At 42.5% G+C, this 25,737-nt stretch overlaps 1 protein-coding gene and 1 pseudogene across 13 annotated transcripts in view; both read right to left on the bottom strand.

Annotated features, from left to right (window-relative positions):
• The window catches only part of Ints10 (integrator complex subunit 10), a 35,482-nt gene extending 10,587 nt beyond the window's left edge, over positions 1 to 24,895 (bottom strand). For 5 of the 13 annotated variants that reach the window (XM_006509741.3, XM_006509743.4, XM_006509744.4 and 2 more), the window contains exons 1-13: positions 24,676 to 24,894; positions 24,146 to 24,213; positions 22,004 to 22,107; positions 20,926 to 21,065; positions 16,427 to 16,508; positions 15,801 to 15,941; positions 13,839 to 14,010; positions 11,193 to 11,362; positions 10,315 to 10,448; positions 8,092 to 8,248; positions 6,831 to 6,913; positions 5,106 to 5,258; positions 4,459 to 4,567 (exon numbers count right to left, since the gene is read on the bottom strand). In XM_006509741.3, the coding sequence (XP_006509804.1) occupies positions 4,459 to 4,567; positions 5,106 to 5,258; positions 6,831 to 6,913; positions 8,092 to 8,248; positions 10,315 to 10,448; positions 11,193 to 11,362; positions 13,839 to 14,010; positions 15,801 to 15,941; positions 16,427 to 16,508; positions 20,926 to 21,065; positions 22,004 to 22,107; positions 24,146 to 24,213; positions 24,676 to 24,804 (1,642 nt within the window). In that variant the 5' untranslated portion in view covers positions 24,805 to 24,894. Of the gene's footprint in view, positions 1 to 4,458; positions 4,568 to 5,105; positions 5,259 to 6,830; positions 6,914 to 8,091; positions 8,249 to 10,314; positions 10,449 to 11,192; positions 11,363 to 13,838; positions 14,011 to 15,800; positions 15,942 to 16,426; positions 16,509 to 20,925; positions 21,066 to 22,003; positions 22,108 to 24,145; positions 24,214 to 24,675 lie in introns of those variants that run through there. The other 8 variants (NM_001359129.1, NM_001293791.1, NM_001293792.1 and 5 more) reach the window with 5 other exon arrangements.
• Positions 19,251 to 19,958, bottom strand: Gm15549 (predicted gene 15549; annotated as a pseudogene).
• Positions 24,896 to 25,737: the final 842 nt, after the last annotated feature.

Raw genomic sequence — 25,737 nt, 5'->3', positions numbered from 1 at the left:
CCATCTCTCCAGGCCCTGGTCTCTCAGTTTTATAAAATGCTAACATCTGGCTTTAAGCTTTAATGATTTTAAAACAAATTATGACAAAACCGTAGGGGCTTTTCATACCGTCTTGTCTTTTCCTGTTGTAGGGGTAGACACAGTCCTGAGTGTGGTGACTATCACTTCTATGCAGTCTGCATGTTCCTGCAACTCCTATGTAATCTGGATGCTTCTGAGCAATGTTTGTATTTACAAACAACACACAAAAGTGTCAGGCATGTTTTCAGTCTACTATGCCAAGTGGTATCATAGCGTATGTATCTTCTGCAAACTGGCTTCTGTACTGTATGTTCTGTGTTTCAGGTTTGTCAACAAGGAATTTCCAGGATTACGAGGTATTCTATTGTTTACACATATACGTAAAAGGGACTCATTCGGTCACAGATGTCACACCTGGTTCATGGGATTTCTAAATTTTCACTAATAAACATTATGTTTGCTCGAACACATTTACAGGTGACTTCATGTGTACTTATAAGAAAATAATAAGTAATGACTTTCAAATCAAGATCTCAATCTTCCTCATCATGGCCTGTGGTCTTTAAATCCTCCTCTGCTCAGAGTCAAGAAGTAGCAAGAAAGAAATGTCTTTTAATACCTAGGGATCCTATATAACACATGATGTATCTAAAATGAAACGTTCATCATTTTTAGTATTTATCCTTTGTACTCGGGGGCAAGAATATTCCATTCCAGAAAGAAAATTGAAAAAATTAAAAAAAAAGCATTTCTCTTTGGAACTCATGACTCGGTTTGAAAACACGAGGTTCGGAGCAGGGTAAGGAGGCACTCATCCTGGCAAAGCTGGCTGTTCTCTGCCACCCTGTCTCGGGAGCAGTGCTGAACGGTCTTGGTACCTGCAGTCTGGTTCCTGCAGAACGGTGGGTGCTTCACCACGCCAGTCCTAATGCTCAGGCCACTGACAGGCCGGGCAGCTTCCAAACGGTCTGTGTCTACAGCAGTTGTTTCTGCTGCCTGCCGCCCACGCTTCTTTACTTACTCTCCCCGGACACACTGGCTGGCTGTTTTTTATTGACCTGAGGGATCTTACTGAAACTTCTAGATGCCACATTTTTACTGTCTTTAGGTGCTGTATAATCTTGTGTCAGCTTGTGGGTTACCTTCTCATTGTGACCTGGTGGCATATTCAGTTTAAGTTTAATCTGACCACATTTACTAACGTGTCCCAACGGTCTGCATTCTTTGTAATCTAGGTCCTTCTCTAACTAGAAGGTATGAAGATTTTCTTTCAGAACTTCTTCTAAAAGATTGTAAGTCTTGATTCACATGTAAAATTTAGAACTGAAAATATCATTGTGTAGCCTGAAGGTTGGGTCTCATATTTTGCCTTTCACCCACTGAACTGTAATATAACCTGATTTTCAGCTTTCTGTTTAGTTCCATTATTCAACTCCTCTGCCAATGCTACACCACTACTTTAACTAAACTATAGCTTTACAATTATGATCTTGGTGTCAGGCTGAGCCAAGTCTACCAGCCACATGTGTTTCTGTTCCAGAGATACCTGCTTAGTGATAGTCAGAGATTGCTTCAAATGTATTCCAAGTCACTTACTCCAGCCCTGTGTGTTCAGGCCTCCCTCTTTGCACTCAGTTACGTTGGTGTCTTTATTGAGAATCTTTTGACCTGTCTGTGTTTGTCTACTTCTATTTTTTAAAAAATTATGTATGTATGTATGTATGTATGTATATGTGTATTTATTGTATTATGAGTATTCTGTCATCATGCACACCAGATGAGGGCATCAGATCCCATTACAGATGGTTGTGAGCCACCACATAGTTGCTGGGAATTGAACTCAGTGCTTTTAATCGCTGAGTCATCTCTCTAGCCCATTGGTCTACTTCTTGATCCTCTATTCCTTTGTCTATATTTTGCTCCTGCTGTTTTACCAATTATAGTTAAATAATAAATCTTGTGATCAGCTGACAATGGTTTCTTTTTCAAAATGTTTTTTTCACTATTCTGAATTGTACTTCCATATATACAAAATTTCAAAGTTTACACCCAAAGTTTTTACTTTTAAAAAATGCCTGCTGGGGTTTTGGTTGCGGTCATACTGAATCTTGGGGGAGAAACAGCACTCTAACAGGACCAAGGCTGCTGAAGATCAATACATGGCATCATTTCAAAGGCTGGTTCCCTTCTCTCAGAAGTGTCTCAGATTCACTGTGGAGGACCTGCTTGTCTCTCCATCTACATACTTGATTTTTTTAATGTCACTTTAAGCCACAGTCCAACATTTCCATTTTCTAAAAGCTTAGCATGCATAAATTTATTTTCACACTGAAATGTTTTAGACATTTTACTTATTAATTTTGGTAGCTTTCAGAAGATGCCTAGGCTTTTCTATAAACAGAAGCAAGTGTGTGCTGTGAATTAAGAAAGCAGTATTTGCGGGGAGTCTTTTGGTTTATTTTTGAGTTACGGTCTCATTTTAACCTTGGCTGGCCTGGACCTTCCCATGTAGCTAAGGCTGGCCTCCAACTCACAGAGATACACCCACCTCTGACTCTTGAGTACTGACATTAAAGGCATGCACCATTACACAAAGCTGGGTAATCTTTTAAAATTCATATGCCATCATTCTTTTTTGTTGTCTGATGGATGGACCAGTACTTAGTGCCTGGTGAACTTTAGTGGTGAGAAACAAACTTTTGTATTGGAAGGAAGCATTCAATATTTTATACAATATTTTATAGTTAAAGGTGGTACCAGAGAAATTCCCTCCTCTGCCTAGTTTGCCAAAATTGTTTTTTTTAATCTTTTTTTTTGAAAAGATTTATTTATTTTATGTATATGAGTACACTGTAGCTGTACAGATAGTTTGAGCCATAATGTGGTTGCTGGGAATTGAACTCAGGACCTCTGCTTGCTCTGGCCCTGCTCGCTCTGGCCCAAAGATTTATTTATTATTATATGTAAGTAGACTGTAGTTGTCTTCAGACACACTGGGAGAGGGTGTTAGATCTCCTTATGGATGGCTTTGAGCCACATGTAGTTGCTAGGATTTAAACTCAGGACCTTTGGAAGAGCAGTCAGTGCTTTTAACGGCTGAGCAATCTCTCCAGCCTGCTAAAATTGTTTAAAATTACAAGTTAGCACTAAACTTTTCATCTGTAAAGACAATTGGGCCTTTTCTCCTGCAATCTGTTAAGCAGGGAATCACACTGCTGTATTGCTCTGCTTTATGGTCCACTGGTCCTGAGGAGTCACTGCTGGCTGCTGCTCATTTGACCTGTTCATAGTCTACAGAGCCCAACAGCTGCCCGCGTCTGTTCGTACCCAACATCTGCATCTCTACCTCATGGAGACAGACTGACCTGTAGTCCTCACTCACAGAGAACCTCTTGTTTGGCTGGTCTTAATGAATGAGTCCAGAACCATGCCCTACTCTGTGAAAGAGCTTTTAGTGCCATTTCTCCTTAAATTCTTCTCTTTTTTTTTGTTTTTGTTTTTGATTTTTGGTTTTTCGAGACAGGGTTTCTCTTTGTAGCCCTGGCTGTCCTGGAACTCACTCTGTAGACCAGGCTGGCCTCAAAGTCAGAAATCCGCCTGCCTCTGCCTCCCAAGTGCTGGGATTAAAAGCGTGCACCATCACTGCCTGGCTCTCATTAAATTCTTAATAAAAAGTTACCATTAAAACCATTTGACATTTTCTTTGTGCAAAGACTTTGTTGTTGTTGTTGTTTTAAATATCAAATTTAATTTCTTTTTGTCATAATAACAAATTTCTTTCTATTCCATTTTGTGTCATGTTTTATAAGTAGTGCTCATCAAGGAATTTCCTACAGCATCTAAGCCTTTTAATTCTTGGCATAAAGTTGTTCCTAGCTTGTTTTACTATCCTTCTGATGTAAGCAGGATGTGTTGTGGTACTGTCTTTATTCCTGATATTGATAATTTGTAGACAACACCTTCCAGGGCAATCTTATTAGAATGCTAGTAATGTTATGCATATTTTTACAGACCAACTACTGACTTTACTCATTTCTTTATTGTATTGGCTTTGCTCTAGTTATTATTATTTCCCTCTTCTACTTTCTTTATATTTAACTTGCATATGTACTTCTAACTTCTTAGGTGGAAATTTATAGTTAGCTACATATTAGTTTTTCAAGCAATATGGAATCAGGTAAAGCTCAAAATGTCCCCAGAGGAATCTGGTGACAACCCAAGGGACATATTGATAGTCTCTTAAGCTTTGCTAGTGCCAGGCAACAGGAAAGCTGTCCTTCAGAGATATCAAACTCAGGAAGTGGAAGTCAGGTTTGGAAAAGATTTACAACCAAAAAAGCCCTTAGTTTTCCACAGTCCACTGTGGTGTGATATCACGTCACAGGCCCTGAAACTCTGAGGAAATTCCATGGACGAAGAGTTAAGACCTCACCGTACCTTTTCTACACTTGGGCTTTACTTTGGACGGCTCTTCCTGTGGCTTCCCGCCATCTTGTATGGGGAGCACCATGTAACACATCAGATCTAGGACTTTCTCGCACGTCATCTGCAGGAGACAAGACACAGGTACTAACCTGAAGTGCTAAACTGAAAACAAGAAATACAACTGCAAACATTTACAGCAAAGCAGCAGGCAGCATATGTGCATGGAGGTTTGTCCTCCCATGACCATTGCTCAGTGGTCAACAGTGAGTGCAAAGAAAGCTATAGTCAGATTAAATCTATGAAATGGAGGAGCGGTAATCTATTCTTCACTGTTAAAAAATACCCTGACTTTTTATATAAAGCATATACATTGCCTATCTTTAAACTACATAGCAACTCATATGGGATACATGATACCTTGTGTCAAAAATAGAACAATAAACAAGTAATATTGAAGCCCAATTTCAGGTAAGTTATGCTATAGAAACACCAAGTAAAATACGATCATTGTGATTTTCAGCAACAAATTAAGTAACAGGTCTGAGTGGTAAAGTCAAACTCAAGGAAACATTGACCTGAAAACCCACTATAGGGGAGAGATGTCCCAAGGTGCTTTGCAGCCTTTGATAACGCCGCCACATGAGCTTCCCGGTACTCACTCTGTACTCCCCCAGAGCAAAGTGACACGTTGCCAGCTGGATGAGCGCCCTCTGGTGTTCTAAAGTCCCCTGTCCTGTGATCTGTGGCTGAGAAAGGGATCCTTGCAGAGCTGCTAAGTGATGCAGACTGGCTATGGCCTTCTTATATTGACCCTTGGAAAGACACAAAGGCATTGCCATTAAAACAAACACACACGACACACACACACACAAACACGCTTACTTCTGAGTTTATTATACAAGAAGTAATAAGCAATGTAATGCACTTTCATGATCATCTCTGGAGGAGAGGGGACTTAGGAAGAGAATCTAATCAATGCAAGATAAAGTTTAGAAGCAGCCATCTGTAGGACTCCTAAGGAGATTAGCTCCAGGAACCCATAGACACCAAGATATGCTCAAGTCCTTAATGTAAGACACTAAGAGTTTGCATATAACCCATATACACCCTCATATATGCTTGCAATTACCACTAGTTTACTAAGATAGTTAAAATAAATGCTATACTATAAAATAATCATAAAGGAGAAAGGCCTCACAGGTTTTAGTAGACCTACAATTTAATATTATTTAATAACAATTTAATATTATTATCCACACTTGGTTTAATCTGCAGGTGTTAAACCTACAATACTGAGAGGCAAGTGTACAAAGACTTTCTTCAAAGCAAATAAAGTAACAGAGTAGGATAGAGAATAGCTCAGCTAGGAAAGTGTTTACAGCACAGCATGGAGACCTGACTTTCATCCCTAGAACCGGAGTGGAAAAGTTGATCATGGCACATGTATTCAAGAGACAGCTGGATTCCTGGGTCTCTCGAGCCCTGGGCCAGTAAAAGATCCTGTCTCAAAAATCAAAATGGACAGTCCTTGAGGAGGAGTAACACCCAAGGCTGTTTTCTGCTCTCCACAGGAATGCATGAACACACACACAAATTAGCACAGGATTTGTGACAAAGCACACTTTAGATATGTCCTTTCTACAGAATCAGCTAACTACTTCTTATGAAGAACAGAAGCAGCAATCTGTCCATGTCAGCACTTGGGCAGCAACTGTCTACTTTCCCCATTCTGGTAGCTACAAGAAGTGCAGCAGGCTGGATGGTGGCAGAGCAGAGGATGAAGGGCTTGAACAGGTCATCTTCTCATGAAGCAAAAATATTGCTTTTTTGGGTAACCCTTACTCAGATAGACAAACACTACATGTTCTCTCTCCTATGCGGGTACTGCAGGCAGAGGTCATGAGACTAGAAAGGGGACCATGAGTGAGGGATAAAAAGAGCTGAGGAAGGGAAAGAGGGAGGGAAACAGAGCTTTATGGTGACAGAGAGGTGCAAGGGCACAAAGGGGAAGGTGGGTAGTGGCAGAGCAACATAAGCAAATTCTATTTAAATGCCATAAGGAAACCAAAGATTCTGTAAGGTGGTTAAAATGGAGAAATATTAGTTACAAACACTGAAAATTACTTATGCCATCTTCAATGTGCACAAGGGTAGAGATTAATATGTGTGTGAGGAGTTGTTGCTTCTATACACAGGGACAGCAGGAACATGACTGGACACAGCAAATGTCACCAAGAAGTGTCACTGTGAGACACCGGAGATGAAAGTGGGCTGTAATCTCACAACCACGGAATGCTCCAAGACGTGAGGCAGTGGACTAGCACTAAGAGCAGCTTGCAGCAGCCCACCCTGCAGACAGGGAGCGGGAAAGGCTGCCACTCTACCTGGTAGATGATCATATCTGTGAGGAAGATTCTTAGCCACAGCCAGGTGTCTGTCTTCCAAGCCAAGCAAATTCTTGTAAATTCTGCGTGAGAATTCAAAAGCAAATTCACCCAAACTGGTAAACACAGAGGCAGCAAAGGGAAAACACACACACTAAACACAGAGGCAGCAAAGGGAAAACACACACACTAATCAAAGACGGACGGTTCCTCTTACAATTGTTCTGCATTTTCTGGTAGGCAGTAAAGCCAGGGACGCTTCTTGCTGATATGCAGGGACTCCTTTTTCACACTGTACTCACTTAGGTGTGCGTGTGCACCATGGTGCAGGTAGGGAGGAGAGCACAAGGACAAGACTTGGTCCTCTCCTTTCTCCTTACGAGTCCCAGGTCATCAGGCCAGTTGGCAAGTGCCTTTGCCCACTGACGCTATATCACCAACCCACAGGATTTCTATATGGCAGCATCTGTAAGCATGTATTATGTGCTAAGAAGTACACTTCCCGTGCATCACCCCAATGTCTTATGTAGTTGCACTAGCCCATTTGTCTTTTTTAAAAAAAGCACAATTTATGACTAAAGAAAATTTCTTTCAAATAATCACACACATATCCACAATAATAAATAAAACAAAAGAAACGGAGGCTGTCCTCTCTTAGAAAATACAACATAGCTTATCTGACATGGGGATGCCTGGTCATGTGACAGGAGCCCAAGGGATGCATGGTCACTGCCTAGCAGGAAATTAATGAACCCCATTGTCACATGAAAGCAAAACATTATTGGCTAGCAAAGCTAGACTCAGGAGGATCTCTTGCCAGTTCAATGCCAGTCCCGTCTATATAGCAAATTCCGGACCAGCCAGAGTTACATAGTGAGATTCCGTCTCAAGAAAGATAATAGCTTTCTCCAGTTTTCCAAGGCAATGGGCTGATGACAGACAAAATCACATTGTCTGTATTCTGCACTGCTGAACACAGGCAGCTCAGGGAGAAGGGAAACAGCACGAAGTAGATGGGCAGGATACAGACACAGGGAGACACCAAGCACCATCCTTCCCATCCACCCCAACTCTGACGGCAATGCTCCGTCTGTCTAACAGGGCCCTGCTCCGGGATGAGTGGTCACCTGAATAGTAGGGGAATAGTCTCCTGACCAAAACTGCATCCTATGAAAGGAAAGGAGTGCCAGACCCAGCACTGAGCTATGAGAGGTGACAGGAAGAGATCACGAGATGTTGACGGCAACGAGCACAAGCTCACCTTTGTCAAGGAATTCCAGAGAGTAGAGTAACTCCCAGCTTTCCCTGGCCAGTTTGAAGCTCTCCAGTACTTCGATGGAGTTGCTGAGGTCAGCTTTGCTGACAACAATGTGCCGGTTTCTGCCTTTCGCTGAACACTCTTCATCATCTGAACTCTGCTTGTGGGACAGCAAGAGTATGCTTCATTGAAGGTGATTAAGCGAAATCGGACTGAAACATCATTTAGTCTCTGTTCTGAGCACTGTCTTCTATGGCTTTTATATCAAAGAACACTACATGTGCACAGCCTTTCTAAATTAACACTGATCTCTAATGACCAATGTTTGATTTTCATCTTGACATTCTCATGCAGTCAAGTGCCTTTAAAATTGTTGGTTGGTTTCTGAAGAGAAAATTTTATAAATCCCAAACACATCAACTTAGTTAAATTCAAGTCGGAGCAGATTCTTACACTGAGAGTGTGTAAGTGGCACTTGCTGCAGTTTCCTTTCCTTACTATGTGACACTGATTTGGTTCCTCGGAGCAATCTGTCACACAGCAGAATGAAGTCCGAGCTTTCTCCCCACAAGGGGCCCTCTTACTCTGCACACATGTCCAGGCCCACACCCACGCCACCTTCCGCTCTGCTGAGGTGTGAGTCTGGAATTGATGTACCTACTCAGGAATGCTCAGTGATTACAGGAAAGGTTTCTACCACTCTCCATTTCATGTCACAAAGAAGCCAGAGTGGAGAGAAAGGCCAAATGTGACCGGGCGTGGCTAGCCACGCTGCCCAAACAGTCAAGGTAAAACAGGCTGCTGAGCTTCAGTATGAGCTTCAGTTATACTGTGTTATACTGTGTCAGTTATTCTGCTGTGTGACACATTGCTCCGAGGAACCAAATCAATGTCACATAGAAAGGAAAGGAAACTGCTGTCAAAAATTTCTTCAATCAGATATCCTACCCAATCACTTTATCAGGTCAATCATCAGATAAGTGGTCCCTAGCTTCTGACCACACCAAGATCATACAGTATGCACAAGGTTTCAGTGAAGCAGCCCATTTCTCAGCTGGTCTCACATAGTTACCCCCCTCCCCATGCTTCCTTTCTTTAAAAGTAATACACAAACCATACATACATATTCTCATTATTTTTAATTATGTATAGGTGTACGTCACCTGACATGGGTGGTGGGAACTAAACTCCAACCCTCTAGAAGAGCAGCAAGTGCTATTAACCACTGAGCAATTTCTTCAGTCCCAGATGCCTCCTGTCTAAAGGCCTTTCTCTCTACCTTCAGACTTTAGTGTCCTGTTGCTCCTTCCACTTCAGGAATGACACACACACACACACACACATGCACACACACTTTTCACAAACGAAATCTAACCTCTGGACATCCTATTGCATCAGAGTTCTGTTCCATAGCAAATGTGATGAACTAAGACCCTATTTACTATCATAGATGGTGAATTCTATAGTGTTGCAACAGGTGAAAGACAGTTCTGCTTCCAAATGAGGCCAGACACTTATGAAAGAACCTCGGTTTTGGGGGAAGACAGTGCAGCACTCTGAACAGCATGCATACCTTTGAGAAGTCCAGCTTGAAATGCAATGGACACTGAAGCTCTGAGAGGAGGCACTGGTGCAATACTCATGGACTGAAGGGAACACATATGTGTGCGCCTAAAAGCAGGACCACTGTTTGGTCAGCTCCCAGGCCCATGACAAAAGCTGCTCAGTGAGGCTGACCTTGATGAAAGCCTTCCTGGATCTTGTGGGGCTGACCAGGCTGCCATTTCCATTCTGAGGCCAACATCCATCACAGCATCCTATGCCAGCAGCCAACAGGTCCCACATGGTTTTATAAATGTAATCAACACCAGTCAGTCAAAACAACTCAAACAGGATTCCTAGACCTTGACACTTTCTGGCTGCTGGCTGTTCTGTACGCTGTAAGATGTCTGGTCCTCTCCCGGGCTTCTACCCACCAGATGGCAATTACCAATCCCTCCTCACAGAGCCACAGCTGTGACAATCAAAAATGTCTCCAGACACTGTCAGATGAACCAGGGAGACAGAAAGGGTGCAAAGTTGCCTCCACTGAAGGCAATAACTTACACTTAATTCTACTTTCGTTTAATAAACTGTATTATTTTAGCTCCAAAACCACATTTTACCAAGATTCATTTCTGGCAAATGATACACACAATCTGTTAGCAATTAAGTGGAAAGGGTTACCATGGTTTTTTCTCTTCCCTCAGCTAGCTTCCTCTTCTTGTGTATGTGTTTACTGCGATCAATTTCTACATCACCATACACATTGGCCACATCTTCCAGAAGAATTAGTGGAACCTGGCTTGGGGCGTTAGGACCTGTGCAAAGGACACACATGAACATTAAAAATAAAGTGAGAAAAAGAGTAGCGAACATGAGAGGAAGCAGGAGGTCAAATGCCAAATGTAAATAAAGCTTTTTAAAAATATGCCCAGTGTGACGAAGTAAACGCAAGTGCACACACAAACAAGGAAAAAGGCTACAGGAATCTACACTGAATTGTTTATAAGGTGTTCTTAAAGGGTTCCTTCTTTGCATTTGTTCTTATGTATCTGTGTTTAAGCAATGACCAGGTAGTACAAAATGATCATGAATGTTACATGCACATCCTAACTACATGCTCCAAGCAAAAACAGAACATATGAAACGCCGTAAGTCAACATGCACTATATATAATGTATAGTTTATTTAAATTTTTGTCTATTGTGCTGTATTCATAAAAATCTGTTTTCAGGGGTTTCTCTGAATTTTGTGTGGGGCTTTTTGAGAAAGGATGTAGGCTGTCTCTGAACTCCTCATCCTGTGTTCTCATGCTCCAAAGAGTTGATTTCCTTTCAAAAAGAGGAATCAGTATTCCTATTTAGTTTTATATGACCACTATAGGTCTTAAAGTGGAAATTCCTAGTGAAAAACATTTATATAAAATCATCAATGACAATGAGAACTGGCACTACCCTGCAGTTTTTTAATCCCTCAGCACTGGTGGAGGCAGAGCACTTCTGTCTCCTTCCTACCTGCACTCAGCCAGTGTTTTGGGTTTTACACAGAACATGTGCACTGACCTTGGAAGAGAGATGGCTGTATGCTGCTGACGTACTGGAACGCACTCTTGAAGAACACCAGCATCGTGGAGTAGAGCACTTGGTTTTTATAGTTGTTGTGAGCTTCGCTGTCAAAGCTGTTCATGTATCTGCAGAGCTCCTTCATCCGGTGCAGCAGGTCACTGCAGCTTCTGCCGGGAAGGGATAAGAGTCACCTTACTGCCTGTTAGCAAAAGCACGGAATAAAGGCTCCCAGAGAAGCACCGCACTGGCCAGAGGCAAGCAGGTATGAGACTTTAAAAGCTTTCAAGACGCTTTAAAATGAAGCTTTAAAAAACGAGTTTTATATGATTTATTTTTGCTTTATGTACATTAGTGGTTTTGCCTGCATGAATGTCTGTGTGAGAGTATCAAATCCCCCGAGCTTCTATGTAGGCGCTGGGAATTGAACCCAGGTCATATGAGTGCTCTTAACTGCTGAGTCATCCCCTTAAAAAACTGTACAAATTCATATGGTATATTGTGATAATCTGATATAGTATATGATCAAATCAGGGTAATGAACATGTCTAGCTCCTTAAATCTATATCTATATCTATATGTTTCACCATATACAGATCAAACAAGGGTAATTAAATTTCTTTTAGAGACAGAATTTACTGTGTTGTCCTGGTTGGTCTAGAACTCACTATGTAGACATACTTGGCCTTGATCTCACAGAAATCTACCTGCTCTGACTCCTGAGTGCTAGGATTAAAGGAATGGACCACCAGGCTTGGCCCTCGGGTAGTAAGGTTTGTGCCTTCATATCATTACTTGGGAAACTTCAAGCTCCTCTATTCAAATTATGCAAATTAAATATATACTAAGCTATTACAGAGCTGTGGTGCAGCAGTGGAGAACTTGGCTTGGCACTATCAAGAACCTGGGAATGGTAGTACAATCACCAGTCATTTATTAACATCCATGTAAGAAGGAACATGGTGCCGGGAGTGGTGGTGCACGCCTTTAATCCCAGCAGTCGGGAGGCAGAGACAGGCGAATTTCTGAGTTTGAGGCCAGCCTGGTCTACAAAGTGAGTTCTAGGATAGCCAGGGCTATACAAAGAAACCCTGTCTCAAAAAAAAAAAAAAATAACCAACCAAACTAAACAAACAAACAAACAAACAAAAACCAAAAAAAAAAGAAAAGAAGGAACACGGTGAATTTGCTGTGTCTGACTTTCTTTCTTTCTGTCATCTAGACCCATCCATTTTGCCAAAAATGATGTACTATCAAGTCTTATAACTAAATATTATTGTAATATACCTATATCACACATTTACATTTTATCTACTCATGGGCATTTAGATTGATAGTCACTACAAACGGTACAGTAACAAACACAAATATGCAGATGTTTCTTTGATATGCTAATTTCCTTTAGAAACAACAGTTAAGGTAGGTCTACTGTCAGATTATGTGCCCCCCACTATTTTGCATAAGAGCTGTACTAATTTACATTCCTGTCAACAGCTCAGTGTTAGTTTTTCTCCATACTAAGGATTTATTATTTCTCATCTTTACATCATTGCATTAGTCACTTCAAGTTCTTCTGAGACGTTTATTCATATTGAATTATTCCTTATTGTTTGCATGAGGGGTGGACTCCCCTTCTGACCTGCAGCTACGAACAAAGACAATCTCACGACAGAAGCCTGCCAGGTTAACTAACTCTTCTCTGCAGGACTTCACACAAGATGGAGCTCTTAACATCATCTCTTTTTAAAATTATTTTGTTACTAGTACTACTACTAGACAGAGTTTCTCTCTGGCTGTTATTATTATTACTATTATTATGATTTTAAGTCATGGTTTCTCTGTAAAGCATTAGCTATCCTGAAACTCACTCTGTAGACCCTGGCCTTGAAGTCTGCTTTCCAGCACTGTCTGTGTGTGCATGAGTGTGCTCGTGTGTGTGTGTGTGTGTGTGTGTGTGTGTGTGTGTGTGTGTGTGCGCGTGTGTGCGTGTGTGTGTGTGCGCGTGTGTGTGCGTGCGTGTGTGCGCGTGCATGTGTGTGCGTGTGTGTGTGTATGCGCGCGCGTGTGCGTGCGTGTGTGTGCGTGCGTGTGTGTGTGTGTGCGTGTGTGTGTGCGTGCGTGCGTGTGCGTGTGTGGATGCGTGTGTGTGGCGCAGTGTGTGTGTGCGTGCGTGTGTGTGGCGCAGTGTGTGGGTGCTATGAGAGTACAGTAAATGCATGTGCATGTGAAGACCTGAGGTTGACGTCCAAACTCTTTCTTGGTCACTTTCTGCACTCCTTATTGAGAAAGGGCTCTCCCTGAGGCTAGAGAAAGCCAGTTGAGACTTGTCTAGCTGGCCAGTTTGCCTCCTTAGCGCTGGGATTACAGGCAGCGGTTGGGCCCGCCCAGCTTTAGTCTTGTTCCTCACACTTGTATGATGAGCACTTTATCCAGTGAGCAATCGCTCATCCCCATCCAATAGCATTTTAGGTGTTTACCCTTCAGTTAGGAATCTTTGGATCAAAAAAAAAAAAAAAAAACTACCCTCTTCTCTTGCAAAACTTCCCCAAAGAAGTGTATCTGTGCATGACACTGATTTTTTAACAAACTGGTTTTGTTTTCTACACAACCAAAAACTTTGAATTCTAGAAATCAACTCTTCATTACCGTCTCCCTTTATCCATCTGCCATTCGCATCTCATTCCAACAACATTCAGAATCTTAAACAACCTCTCCCAGGGGTCGACGATGTGGGATGATTTCTCAGTCAGTCCTTCTATTATGTACTTCTGAGAGCTACGCTTGCTAGGCGACATTAAATCAGATGTATCCTGTGCACCTGACGTGTGAGAGAAAATAACCCACAATTAGTATCACTACTTATTTATATGGTACTTGACAGAGAAAAAAAATCTGACTCTTCATTCACAAGACAAAAGTACTGTACATCACAGTGGGGGCGGGGAAGCTCATAGGGATAGAAAAAAAATTAAAACAAAAACCCCATAAGCTACAATTATTACTACTTAATTATGCGGCACTGGATAGAGACGAGGAAGATCTAAATCTTCACTCAAACGGATGACTGACCACTGACCCTGACACATCAGCAGCACAGCGCCCTAAAGGGCGTCTCCTCAAAGATGATGCTGGAACTGAGAAGCACTGATTACCCAGGAGCAAAGAGCTAGAAAAGAGGCAAGAGAGGAGGAGCCGAAGCAGCTGAAGGACCCCAGGGCACGTCACAGCTCCCCACAAAGTCTGGAAACCGACACTGACACCCAAAGGTCCTCACAGAGCAGAGCACACTGCTTAGAGGGAAATCTGAGATTATAAAAAACAACCAAACAAACAAACTAATAATGACCAAGCAAAGCCCAAGTGGCACAGTCCTGCAAAAGTGACAGTTCCCCAAGGAGCCCGCCCACAGGTCCTTCTCCCAGGATCTCCTCAGGGCTAATGATGGACCTGGGGTGGAAGATAGGTCAGCAGCCTATCACTGAACACTCCTGCCTTTGTTGTTTTAATGGCTGCTCACTGAGGGGTATAGTTTTGGGTGGTTCTCTCTCTTTTTGTCCCTTCTTTTTTGTGTTAGAAAGCTTTATTTTTCTCAATTCATAACATTTTAATTAAAATATAATTATATAATTTCCCCTTCCCATTCCTCCCCACATCTGACCCTCCAATCCTAAAGTTTAAAACATAAAAAAAAAATATCCTGGTGAAAAAGTTATAAAGTCCCAAAGAAACTATTTGTCCAGCTAAGCAATGTGTTTAAGTATTAAAAAGAGTCAAAAGGTTTTTTTAAATAAAAAACTTTAAAGTTATAATAGTAATTTATTAGTAAAGAAAGACAAAACTTTTATGCATGCCTTTATCCCAGCACTTGGGAGGCAGAGGCAGGCAGATTTCTAAGTTCGAGGCCAGCCTGGTCTACAAAGTGAGTTCCAGGACAGCCAGGGCTACACAGAGAAACTGTCTCGAAAAACCGAAAAAAAAAAAGCCAAAAAACTTTTAATAAATTTTGCATAGGCTGAGTTTATAAGTCCACAGCTGCATGCAGTGAAATGAGGCCTTCAATTCCCCTGAACCCTGCCACACCCAGTTAACTTTCAGTCCTGCAAGCTCCACCTATGGCAAGTGCCACAATCAGCTGGATCGTCTCTTACATACAATGTTCAATTAGGAGTTCTCCATATTTAGGAATGCTGAGATACACAAACACCACGTGCCACTGTTGTCTACAGTATTCAGTACAGTAACTGTACTGGTCTGTACCTTAGAGGCAGTAAGCTATTCCACATAGAATTAGCCCATGGCATAGTGGGCTATACCATCTAGCTTGGTATACCTATGCTGTTCATACAGTAAATCGCTAACAGCACACGTGTGGGATGACTGTAGTGGCTGGTCAAAGCAGGAAGTGGCTTCTGAACTATGGCACCTGTGTGATGCTTAGCAACCAGACTATTTCAGTCAAGTAGGAAAAATATCAGCTCTTAATTATTACATACTTTTTTCCCTAGAGTCACCTTTTAGAAAAACTACCAAACAAGTACATATCCAGAGAGTGACAATCAGTGGGCCTTCTAAATGACTTTAGCAAAGCCAGTCTAAGCTTGCACCTACCTTGATGCTGATTTTCTGACTGTGTGGACCGAGTGACATAGTTGATGTAAAATTCAGCTGCTTTGTTCAAGTATTTATATAAGAGATTGGCGGGCAAGCGGACATCATGGTTGTTGATTATTAGAGGAAGGACATCACAAACTGTTGGAAGGAGGAAATGGACTCATCAGGCTGTTTACACTAGAGTTCAGACAGAAACTAATCCATTTTCCTGTTCACTGAACCTAGTGTCTAAAACATACAGGGGAATTCACTTGTGGCACAACTGTTTAAATCAGCTGTACAAACAGACATCAGTGGAGGGAGCAGGAAGGAACACAAACGCCTGTGGATCTGACACCACGGACAGATCTGCCACTGGCCCTGTGAGGAGGCACAAGTGTCCATGACTAGGCTTCATATGTACACATATGCTATACACATGCTATCAGAGATTTGGCATGTTAAATAACTCAACTAAGAGTTGTTTAAAATGCTTTGCAGCTTGAGAATATAAAAGCAAGATTAAATTTTATGACAAAGAGCTCATTTGCTGTATATGTGACATAACTCCTGAAATGACAATTCTAGGTATTCCACTTACCCCCCCCCAAAAAAAAAAACAATAAAAATTCAACGTTTCTTACCAAATAGCTTTCTAAAGCAGTTAACAGGAGAGTCTTGTTCTTCAATGGTTTCAGCTTCCAGCAGGGCCTCCCCGAGGCCAACCTGTTTCAGAATAAAATATCATTTAAATGTGTGCAGTGCAAGATGTCAGAATTATGGGCAGCAGCAGTATTCTCTTATTTATCACATAGAGTTTTCAAAGAAACAAACAGTTCTACTTTAAGGACTAGAAACACCAGAGTACGTCAGTGACACTGCCGGGAAGATCAGGTTCACCGAGTACCTGTCCATTCTGGTCTCACTCCGCTCTGAACTCGCAGAGTTAAAGGGGTAACAAAATGTCCACGGAAACCCCAGCATAACACTGGAGGGAAAGCAGATAATGATAGCTGGAGAGATTTTCTAAGAAACTAGAAACCAACTTTACACTGTCAAGACACACAAGACTAACAATGCTTACTCTCGGAGACCCCAGAAGACCACCAGTATGTGAAATACTGGACAAAATGTCTTGGGTTTTCAGACCACCTTCCTCTCATAGGTGTCCTAGCACAGCAGAAAGTCTCCTATCAAAATGCACCCAAATGTTCAATTCATTCTCTTTGCAGTACTGTAGAGATCTCCGAGGTGAGAGCGAAACAGTGCAAAAGATCACATGACTTACAAAGTTAAAAGCCACTGCAATGATCAAAGAATGTATGGTCCGAGTTGTGTCCTCCAAACTCATATCCACCGAGGACCTAAGAATACATATATTCTGTATATATGTATGTATAATATGTGTGTGAGTGTGTGTGTGTATGCATGTATGTGTATATATATGTCTGTGTATAGCCACGTGTGGCTTACAATAGGGGTATGGCCTAGGAAATGCATCATTAGGCAATTCATTCACAGAGTATACATCACAAACCATACTGTCCCCGGACGGTTTAATTTCACAGGACCACTGTCATGTACATAAACCATTACTGACCAAAATCACATTATGGGCTTCATGACTGCATAGCTCATCTTCAGGGAAAAGCACTCTATGTAGATAAAGTTAGTTAAAATGAGGTCATTTTGGAATAGCCAAAACGTAGTGACTGGCATCCTAAAGAATGCCAAGGAAAGAGAGAGATACACAGAGGAAGGACCAGGTAACAACTGAGCCAAGAACTGGAGTGAAACAGCTAATAACTGACACCGCTGGAAGAATATCTCCTGGAGCCTTTAGGGGGAATACCAACACCTTCCTTTAGGATTGATTGCAGCTTTCAGAATTGTGAAAAAATACCCCACTTCTGGTGTGCTATAATGGCAGACATAGAAAGCTAGTCAAGGAAATATGGAAAAAGTTAACTAGGCCAGGCACTAGAAAAATGACAGGGGAAAAGCCAACAACAGACTTTGAATAAAAGGAATGAATGGTTTGAGCTGTGACGACCCATGGGTTACAGGAAGTTAGTAACATTTAGAACTAAGTTTCTTTGGGGTAAGTAACACCAACCCACCAACGTTTGCCAGCAGCACTCACTACGCATCCTAGAACTAGGGAAGTGCCAGACTAGATGAGCCAACAGGCTCGAAGTGCAGGAACACTTGAAAATATAAACTATGACTCCTATTTATTTCAAATTCACTTATTTATGGGTCTGGGGTAGCAAATGCACCATCATGGCACTAAGGTAGAGATCAAAAGACAACTTGCTGTAATCAGTTTCCTTCTTCCACCATGAGGGACCTAGGGGTGGGACTCAGCTTGTCAGGCTTGGCAGCATTTTTACCCACTGATCCATCTGGCCAGTGCTCTGACTCTCACTTAAATGCTAACACATTGTCAAACCCAATGGAAATAAGTGACTTTCTACTATTCAGATTGCCAGTGAATACTACTGTTGACACTTGGGGACTATTCCTTAGGCTGATAAGGCTGTGTGTCAGGAGCCATCTAGGAGAGGCAAAAGCTAGCAGTTGACTTTTCTGCAGATGGTCCACCGTTTTTGCATGGTCTGTGATGGGTAAATTCTGAATTGCAAGGTCTTCAGAAATCTCATCTCTGGATTGATTCTTATTGCTGTTATGCCCTTTCTGGTCATTATTAAATTAGTCTAATAATTCCTAGGCATTAGCCCACCCTACTGGGCAGATTTTCTGCAGATCAACAAAGATGTACTCTCTTGTAACAATGCTGAACAGGCAAATTGATGATTTCATAATTCTTAATAAGGATTCTATAGAATTCCTAAATATATACCGGTAATTTTGAGCTCTCTATACAAAAGGCTGCAATTAAGGCTCTGTAAACCGTCCTGTATCATGGGCTAATTGTACTAGGATAGAAAGCAGGCTTGAGCAAATTCATGATCAGGGAAAACATTCCTTCTGGGTTGGTTGTGAAACCATTATTTTATAACTGAGGTCGTAAACTGGGAATGGATAATTGATTGTAGGTGCAAGGACAGAAGATAAAATATTGACTAGCTTTTTCTATATAAACTTCAATACGAATCAGAAACAAGGCAGATGATTTGCCTCTTGACAAAACTGTGCTAACTTAAGACCTAAGAATTATTGTTTTAGACTCCTAATGAACCTGTGGGAGCTAGTGACAGATAATCAATGTTTAATTAAATAACTAGTCTTAACAGAAACACATGTAAACCGTTCTGTTGTAACTTCTTTTCAATTTAAGATTTGAATTTATATTTGAACTTTTGAGAAAAGATGCTTAGCAGACCATGTGATCGCGTATCCTAAAAAAGTACAAGAACGAGGAACAATGCCAGTAAGAGGAGAGCAGAGCAGAGAGAGCAGGCAGGCTTCTTCTTACCACGAGGCAGGCTTCTTTTTTCTCTCTTTTTTAAAGCAGACTGGATGTGAGATTTATTATTGAACATGATTTGGTGGGGTATAGGAGAACACTGTGGAAGCCTTCAGGAATGCAGTGCGCTCTCTCCACTTGTTCTGGGAACCACAACTGGGGATATATTTGACACCACAGCCATCAGGTATGGGCTGCTTCTCAGCAACCACACCTTCACATTCATCTGCATTAACCCTGGTGAAGCCTCGCTTCTTAGAGATGTGGACTTCTGCTGGCTGGAGAGCTTGAACTTGGCTCTGCAGAGAGCCTCACGTTCCTTATCCTGCAGCTTGGTGTGGATGGACACGATGACCTGGCCATGTGAACCCTGGCCACTCTGCCCTGGGGCTTCCCATAGGCACCATGCATACCCGGAGCCTGTCAGCCCCAGCACTGGACATCTTGTTGATACGGATGACATGGAAAGGGTGGAGCCTCACTCGGATCTGAAAGCCATCCTTGCCGCAACTCTTTAGCATGTATCTGTTGGCACAAATACGGGCAGCCTCTAGTGCTTCAGAAGAGAGCTGTTCTTATTCATCTGACTCCATATGGCCACAAAGTGGGAATTCATCAACTTTCGCTTTCTTCTATCCCAAGTCAAAGATGCGGATCTTAGCATCAGGGACACCACAAAGAAATGAGACTTTGGGTATGGCTTGTTCTTACAATACCAGTAACACCTTACTGGTGGGGTGACAGCCAGTTGGTGGTGTACCAGAGGAAAAAAAAGACAGTTTTTTCTTAACTGAAGCTTTTTTTTTTTTTAATTGACAAGGTTACAGGGCTTTTTCATACTCAATAAAAAGGAAGAAGTTTTTCGTTCTCTGAGCAATAAAGGTAGAGCTTATATTTCATCCAGAATGACTGAGTTCCATGATGGTGCTTACTCAATGAAGCCTGCTTGTAGGGGCTTTTGCTCCATCTACCATGTATGTGTGTGTGTGTGTGTGTATGTAAGTATGCATGAATTTTTGTGGAGTGGATGAGACTGAGACGGGTGGCCAGGCCCGACAAAATATGTGAACATGTCTGTGTATGTGTATAAAAATGTATGTTTCTGTGCCTATTGCCTATGTAAAAGTTTTCCCTTCTGTAAGCATGTCTTTCCTGGCTCCCTAAAGTTAATTGCTCCAAGCCTCCCTCTCACCTGGTCAGCAAGAGGGGAGGCTTCTGGGCAAGAGAGAAAGGAGCCTTAGCAATACATGCTCTACTGAATTCCCTGCTGCTACACAGCATATGTTCATGACCAGAGAATTATAAAGTAACTTTATAAAGTAAGTAAGAGGTAGGTTTTCCAGCACTTATTCGAGCAGAGAGAATTATAAAGTAAGTTTGTAAAGTACGAGTTAAGTTTTCCAGTGCTTACTCAAGCACAGAGAATTATAAAGTAAATAATAAGAGAGATAAAGATTTAAGTTTCTTCAGCAAAGCACAGAACAGTAAGAAATAGCTAACTTTTTAGGACAGAGCAATAAGAAAGAGTTAAATTTCCTACCAGGCTGGAGATCATCAGTCTTTTGGCCTTCGTCCAATGCTAGGTCCCATTTCAGCCCTTAAGGCCAGGCAGGCCTGTGGCAACTGTGCCTTCTAGAAATGTGTAATGAGCTGGGGAGATGACTGCTAAGCAACTGTTGTCTTTTCTTAAAGAACAGGAAAGACCAAGCCTACCCCGTGTTGCACCACTGTCTCAGGGAAACGCCTCAGCAGCAGCAGCAACATTTCTGATCGTTCCAGCGTGTTGAAGCATTGCTCTGTCACCTTCAACAACATTTCACACTGGACCCGACCGGGAAGGGTTTCAAATAAACCTGTCAACAACATTTCACCTGTTAAGTTTGTTCTTATTTTCCCCACAAAGAAAATAGGCATCTTTCCATTCATAAAGTACTCAGAATTCATCTGCAAACTAGCATACTTCTGAAATCCAGAGTGTTTGGCACAAGCTGTTTGTTGAATGACCATGAAACATTTGGAGGCCTAATGATGCTGGGGGCAGAATCCATCACCACTGACTACACTAACTATCCTAAGCATGAACTTGCTTAAGTTGAAATGGCCAACACCATCCGCTTGCTAATTATCTAGAATTGGGAGTCTTTGAGGAGCTATCACAATCAACACAGAAGTTTGATGCTTTTTTCTTCTCTTGTGAAGCTCTATCTGGCTTACCTGTGATGGTTTGTATATGTTTGGCATAGGGAGGGGCACTATTAGGAGGTGTAGTCTTGCTGGAGTAGGTGTGTCATTGTGGGTGTTGGTTTTAATACCCGAAGCCAGTATTCTGCTAGCAGCCTTCAGATGAAGATGTAGAATTCTCAGCTCCTCCTGCACCATGTCTGCCTGGATGCTGCCATGTTCCCACCTTAATGATAATGGACTGAATCTCTGAACCTGTAAGCCAGCCCCAATTACATGTTGTCCTTATGAGAGTTGCCTTGGTCATGGTGTCTGTTCATAGCAGTAAAACCCTAACTAAGACATTATCTATAGACGTTTTCATCATCAGAAATATGTAAAATATGTTCAAAATACACTCAACCTTCTGATCTCATTGACAGATGACTATCACACAGGCACAAAGTGTTCTAAGTAAATGATAAAAGGACCAGTTAATATCACTGTGGACTTTCATTGCCTAGAATAAAAAGTAAAGTGGGTTTCACTATGACAGGTGTGACTGAGATGCCTGTGGCAGACGCACTATTCCAGAAGTGGCCATTTATAATTAGACCGGAACTGTACTCACTCCGTAAGAACTGGGTCTGCTTATCTTGTGAGTCGTTCCTCAATGCTGACGTGATGATGCTGATTTCTCTCCATACCACCGGCTGGTCCGGGAAATTCACAAACCTGTTTTTAAAATGAATGCATTAAAGTAAGATGTGAAACTCAAACAAGGAAGAACAATAGCATTTAGAGAAACCCATTTTTCTTTAGGTGAATGATTACATATGTCTGAACAAAGGATAGAAATACACAAAAATAATCTATCAGTTTGAAAAATTTGAGAGTACTCATAAAAATCTTTAGACATTGTTGTGAATGAGGGGCTGGAGATGTAGCTCAGTTAGACTGATTGCTTATCATGCACAAAGCCCTGGGTTCCAATCCTGTATTCTACAGCACAGGTGTGGCGGTGAATGCCAGTAGTCACAGTGTTTGAGACATAAAGGCATGAGATCAGAGGTTCAAGGTCATCCTCAGATACTTTTTTTTTGGGGGGGGGGGAGCGGCTCTTTTCTTTCTTTCTTTCTTTCTTTCTTTCTTTCTTTCTTTCTTTCTTTCTTTCTTTCTTTCTTTCTTTCTTTCTTTCTTTCTTTTCTCGAGACAGGGTTTCTCTGTGTAGCCCTGGCTATCCTGGAACTCACTCTGTAGACCAGGCTGGCCTCGAACTCAGAAATCCACCTCCCTCTGCCTCCCAAGTGCTGGGATTAAAGGTGTGCGCCACCACTTCCTGGCCTCAGATACTTTAATAAATCTGAACCCACAGCAATCTAGAGGACACAAAAGACGTGGTCTCAGAAAGAGAAAACAAAAGCAAGCCAAGAGCCTTCATGCATTCACCCGTTTACACTGTGACCAGTCAGCTCCAGCTCCTGTTGCTATGCCTTCCCCACCAGGATGGACTGTATCCTTAAAACCTGAGTCAGGACACACCCTTCCTTTCTGAGCTGCTTTCTATCAGTCACAGCAACAGAAAAAAATAACACTCTATTAAAAACAACAAGAAAAACAAGAACAAAACTCACAAAGGTAAACCACAGGCCAGAAATAACCAAAGAGAACAGTCGCAGCGACACTCGTATGAGGGGCACCAGCAGTATAGTAGCCGGGCGGTGGTGGCGCACGCCTTTAATCCCAGCACTCGGGAGGCAGAGGCAGGCGGATTTCTGAGTTCGAGGCCAGCCTGGTCTACAGAGTGAGTTCCAGGACAGCCAGGGCTATACAGAGAAACCCTGTCTCGGGGGAAAAAAAGAAACAATGATATAGTAAGATATCATTTTCCCCATGATACAGGTGGGGTGTGGCGGCATAGCCTCTGTCCCAGCTAAGAAAAGAGGAACAAGTGGGTCTGAGTTCAACACTACCCTGCCCAATAAAGTGAGGTTCCTCTGTCTCATGAGGAAGAAAAGGAAAAACAGGGGTGGTGGTGGTGGAGGAGATGAACATATACAGGTTGGCAAAAATGTGGAAAACTGCCAATTCATATATATACACATATAAATATATATGTATATATATATATATATATATATATATATATATATATATATACATACATATATATAATTTGTGGAAACAGATATTTAGGCTATCCTTTTTAAAGAGTAATTTGATAGATGATGAATTGTACATATCCCTTAGCTACAAAACATCAAAATATGGGTGCAGAATTACTCACTGACATTCCAAACATAAATAAATTGGAAATTAACCATGCACCCAGAAAATGATACATGGCCATTAAGAACATCAGTTGTCTCTATAGACTAGACCCAGAGGGTCCACAACAGCGGGTTATGAAAGTACACTTCAGGGTAGAATGGCCTCGCTTTTATCAGCTACCCAGTGTATGTATGTATACATATGGAGACACACAAAACTTAGCTCTGGGTTAGAAGGGATTTCACATTTCATTCTATCAATTGCTGTCTGAATGTTTGTAATGAGCCTATGATAAATCACTGGCTACAAATTTGGGGATTAAAATACAAGAATTAAAAAGTCGTCTCTGTAGAACGCCTGTTGGCAATTAAGGCCTGAATTCTGGGTACCAGGGAAGAGGATGATCTTGCAGAGCCCCGACTGCTACTATCAATTGTTCATATCTGAAGAGGACCCCTTCAGATATCAACAATAGCTCCCAGAACGATCCCAGTTAACTCACATGTCATACAGCAACCTCCCTGCGGTGGCAGTCCTCTCGGCATTCCGTTCGATGGTGTACATTTCATACTGAAACAAGGCAGACAGGGTCAACGGCTTCCACGGTGGTAGCTGGTCCAGCTCCAGCCCACCTGCAGCACTGCTCAGAGGTGGGCCTTCACCCAGAACACCCACGAAGGGAAATGAGAGCCTGGTGGCCCAGAATTCACCCCATCTGCAGGGCTTCTAGGATCAAGTGGAGTAGAAACGTCCCCAAAGAAGCAGCAACTGAACAGATGGCTGCTACCATGATCAATGAATGAATGCCCTGGGCCCTAGTGGCAAAGATGCACTGTACAGGATCAACCAGACCCGGATTTACTGTATGGTTTCCGCCTTTGCAGGTGCTGGGGAAAAGGTTGGTCAACTGTCCTGTGGAGCAGGGTAGGAGCAACGTGGGGAGGGGGACAGCGGCCGCGCAAAGCGCCCAGGGCCACTGGGCTCGGCCAAACGCTCTCTTCCGCGCGTGCGGACGCGCCGGGTCTGACTCACCTGGATGTTGAAGTCGGCCGGGTAGAGGCTGCGGGCCGTGATCAGCCATGCCTTGGCTGCCCACAGGTCCTGGGGCACTAGTTCCCGGGCTCGCTGCACCAGAAACTCACAGTCGCCCTGGGCCGACATGGTCCCGGGTTTTTGCCCTTCCAGTAGGCGACACTAGGGCGCCGCCAACCCCCAGGTGGCCACTGCGCATGCCCAGAGACCAGCCAACCACAGGCCGCAGAGGTTCTGTAGAGTCCTATGGAAACTACGGAGACCTGGATTTTCATTACTCGGATTGCCATCCGTCGATGGTAGCGCGCCGCTGACCGCCTGGGAGTAAGCGTCAGAGTCGGCAACCCTGTGCTCCAGGTTCTTGCGTTCTCCTTTGATTCCAGCCCGGGTTTGAAGGTCCGCGACACGCTCAGACACGGAGCGGCGGTCCTTCGGTGTAAATAAACCTGGTGCCCAGGGTTAAGGTGTAGTTTCGAAGTGTCGCGGAGGGCTGGGCCTGGACTGTGCAAGACGACCCCACCCTCGCATGCGGAAAGACCCTGGATCGCCTGTTGCTTTTGAGCTTTGCCAACATCTTTGCCCCTGCCCCAGGCATTATTTCGCCTGAATCTTATTCTTTTTCTCCTATACGGAAAAATTAGCATTTAGAAGATGCTCGGCTGGATGTCCGAACCACCTGCTCTGCAAGAGTTAAAAAAAAAAACAAAAACAAAAACAAAAAAAAACAAAAAAACAAAAAAAAAACAAAAAAACTTTGATCATTTGAACAATGGAAAATAGCTGCAGTATAAATCGGTACCGAAATCCTGGCTTTGGTTTTGCATTTGAACAACCACAATAACAAAACAGTCCCCCTGTTCTGTTGACAAGGCAATATTCATTTATTGAATTGGAAGTGTCCGGAAAGTGAATTGCTAGCTTTGGTTTTCCGTCTAAGTGCATGTATATATATATATTTCTTATAGGTGTTTGTATATAGTTCCTATCAACTGTAGCCATCATTTGCCACTTAAAACCAGGACATCGAAGAATTCAGAGCTGGTTTTCTTTTCTTTTTTCCTT

This window comes from Mus musculus, chromosome 8, assembly GCF_000001635.26.
Source record: "Mus musculus strain C57BL/6J chromosome 8, GRCm38.p6 C57BL/6J".
Taxonomy (NCBI): Eukaryota; Metazoa; Chordata; class Mammalia; order Rodentia; family Muridae; genus Mus; species Mus musculus.
The sequence above is the reverse complement of the archived record's forward strand: the minus strand, read 5'-3'. Positions and strand labels throughout refer to the sequence as shown.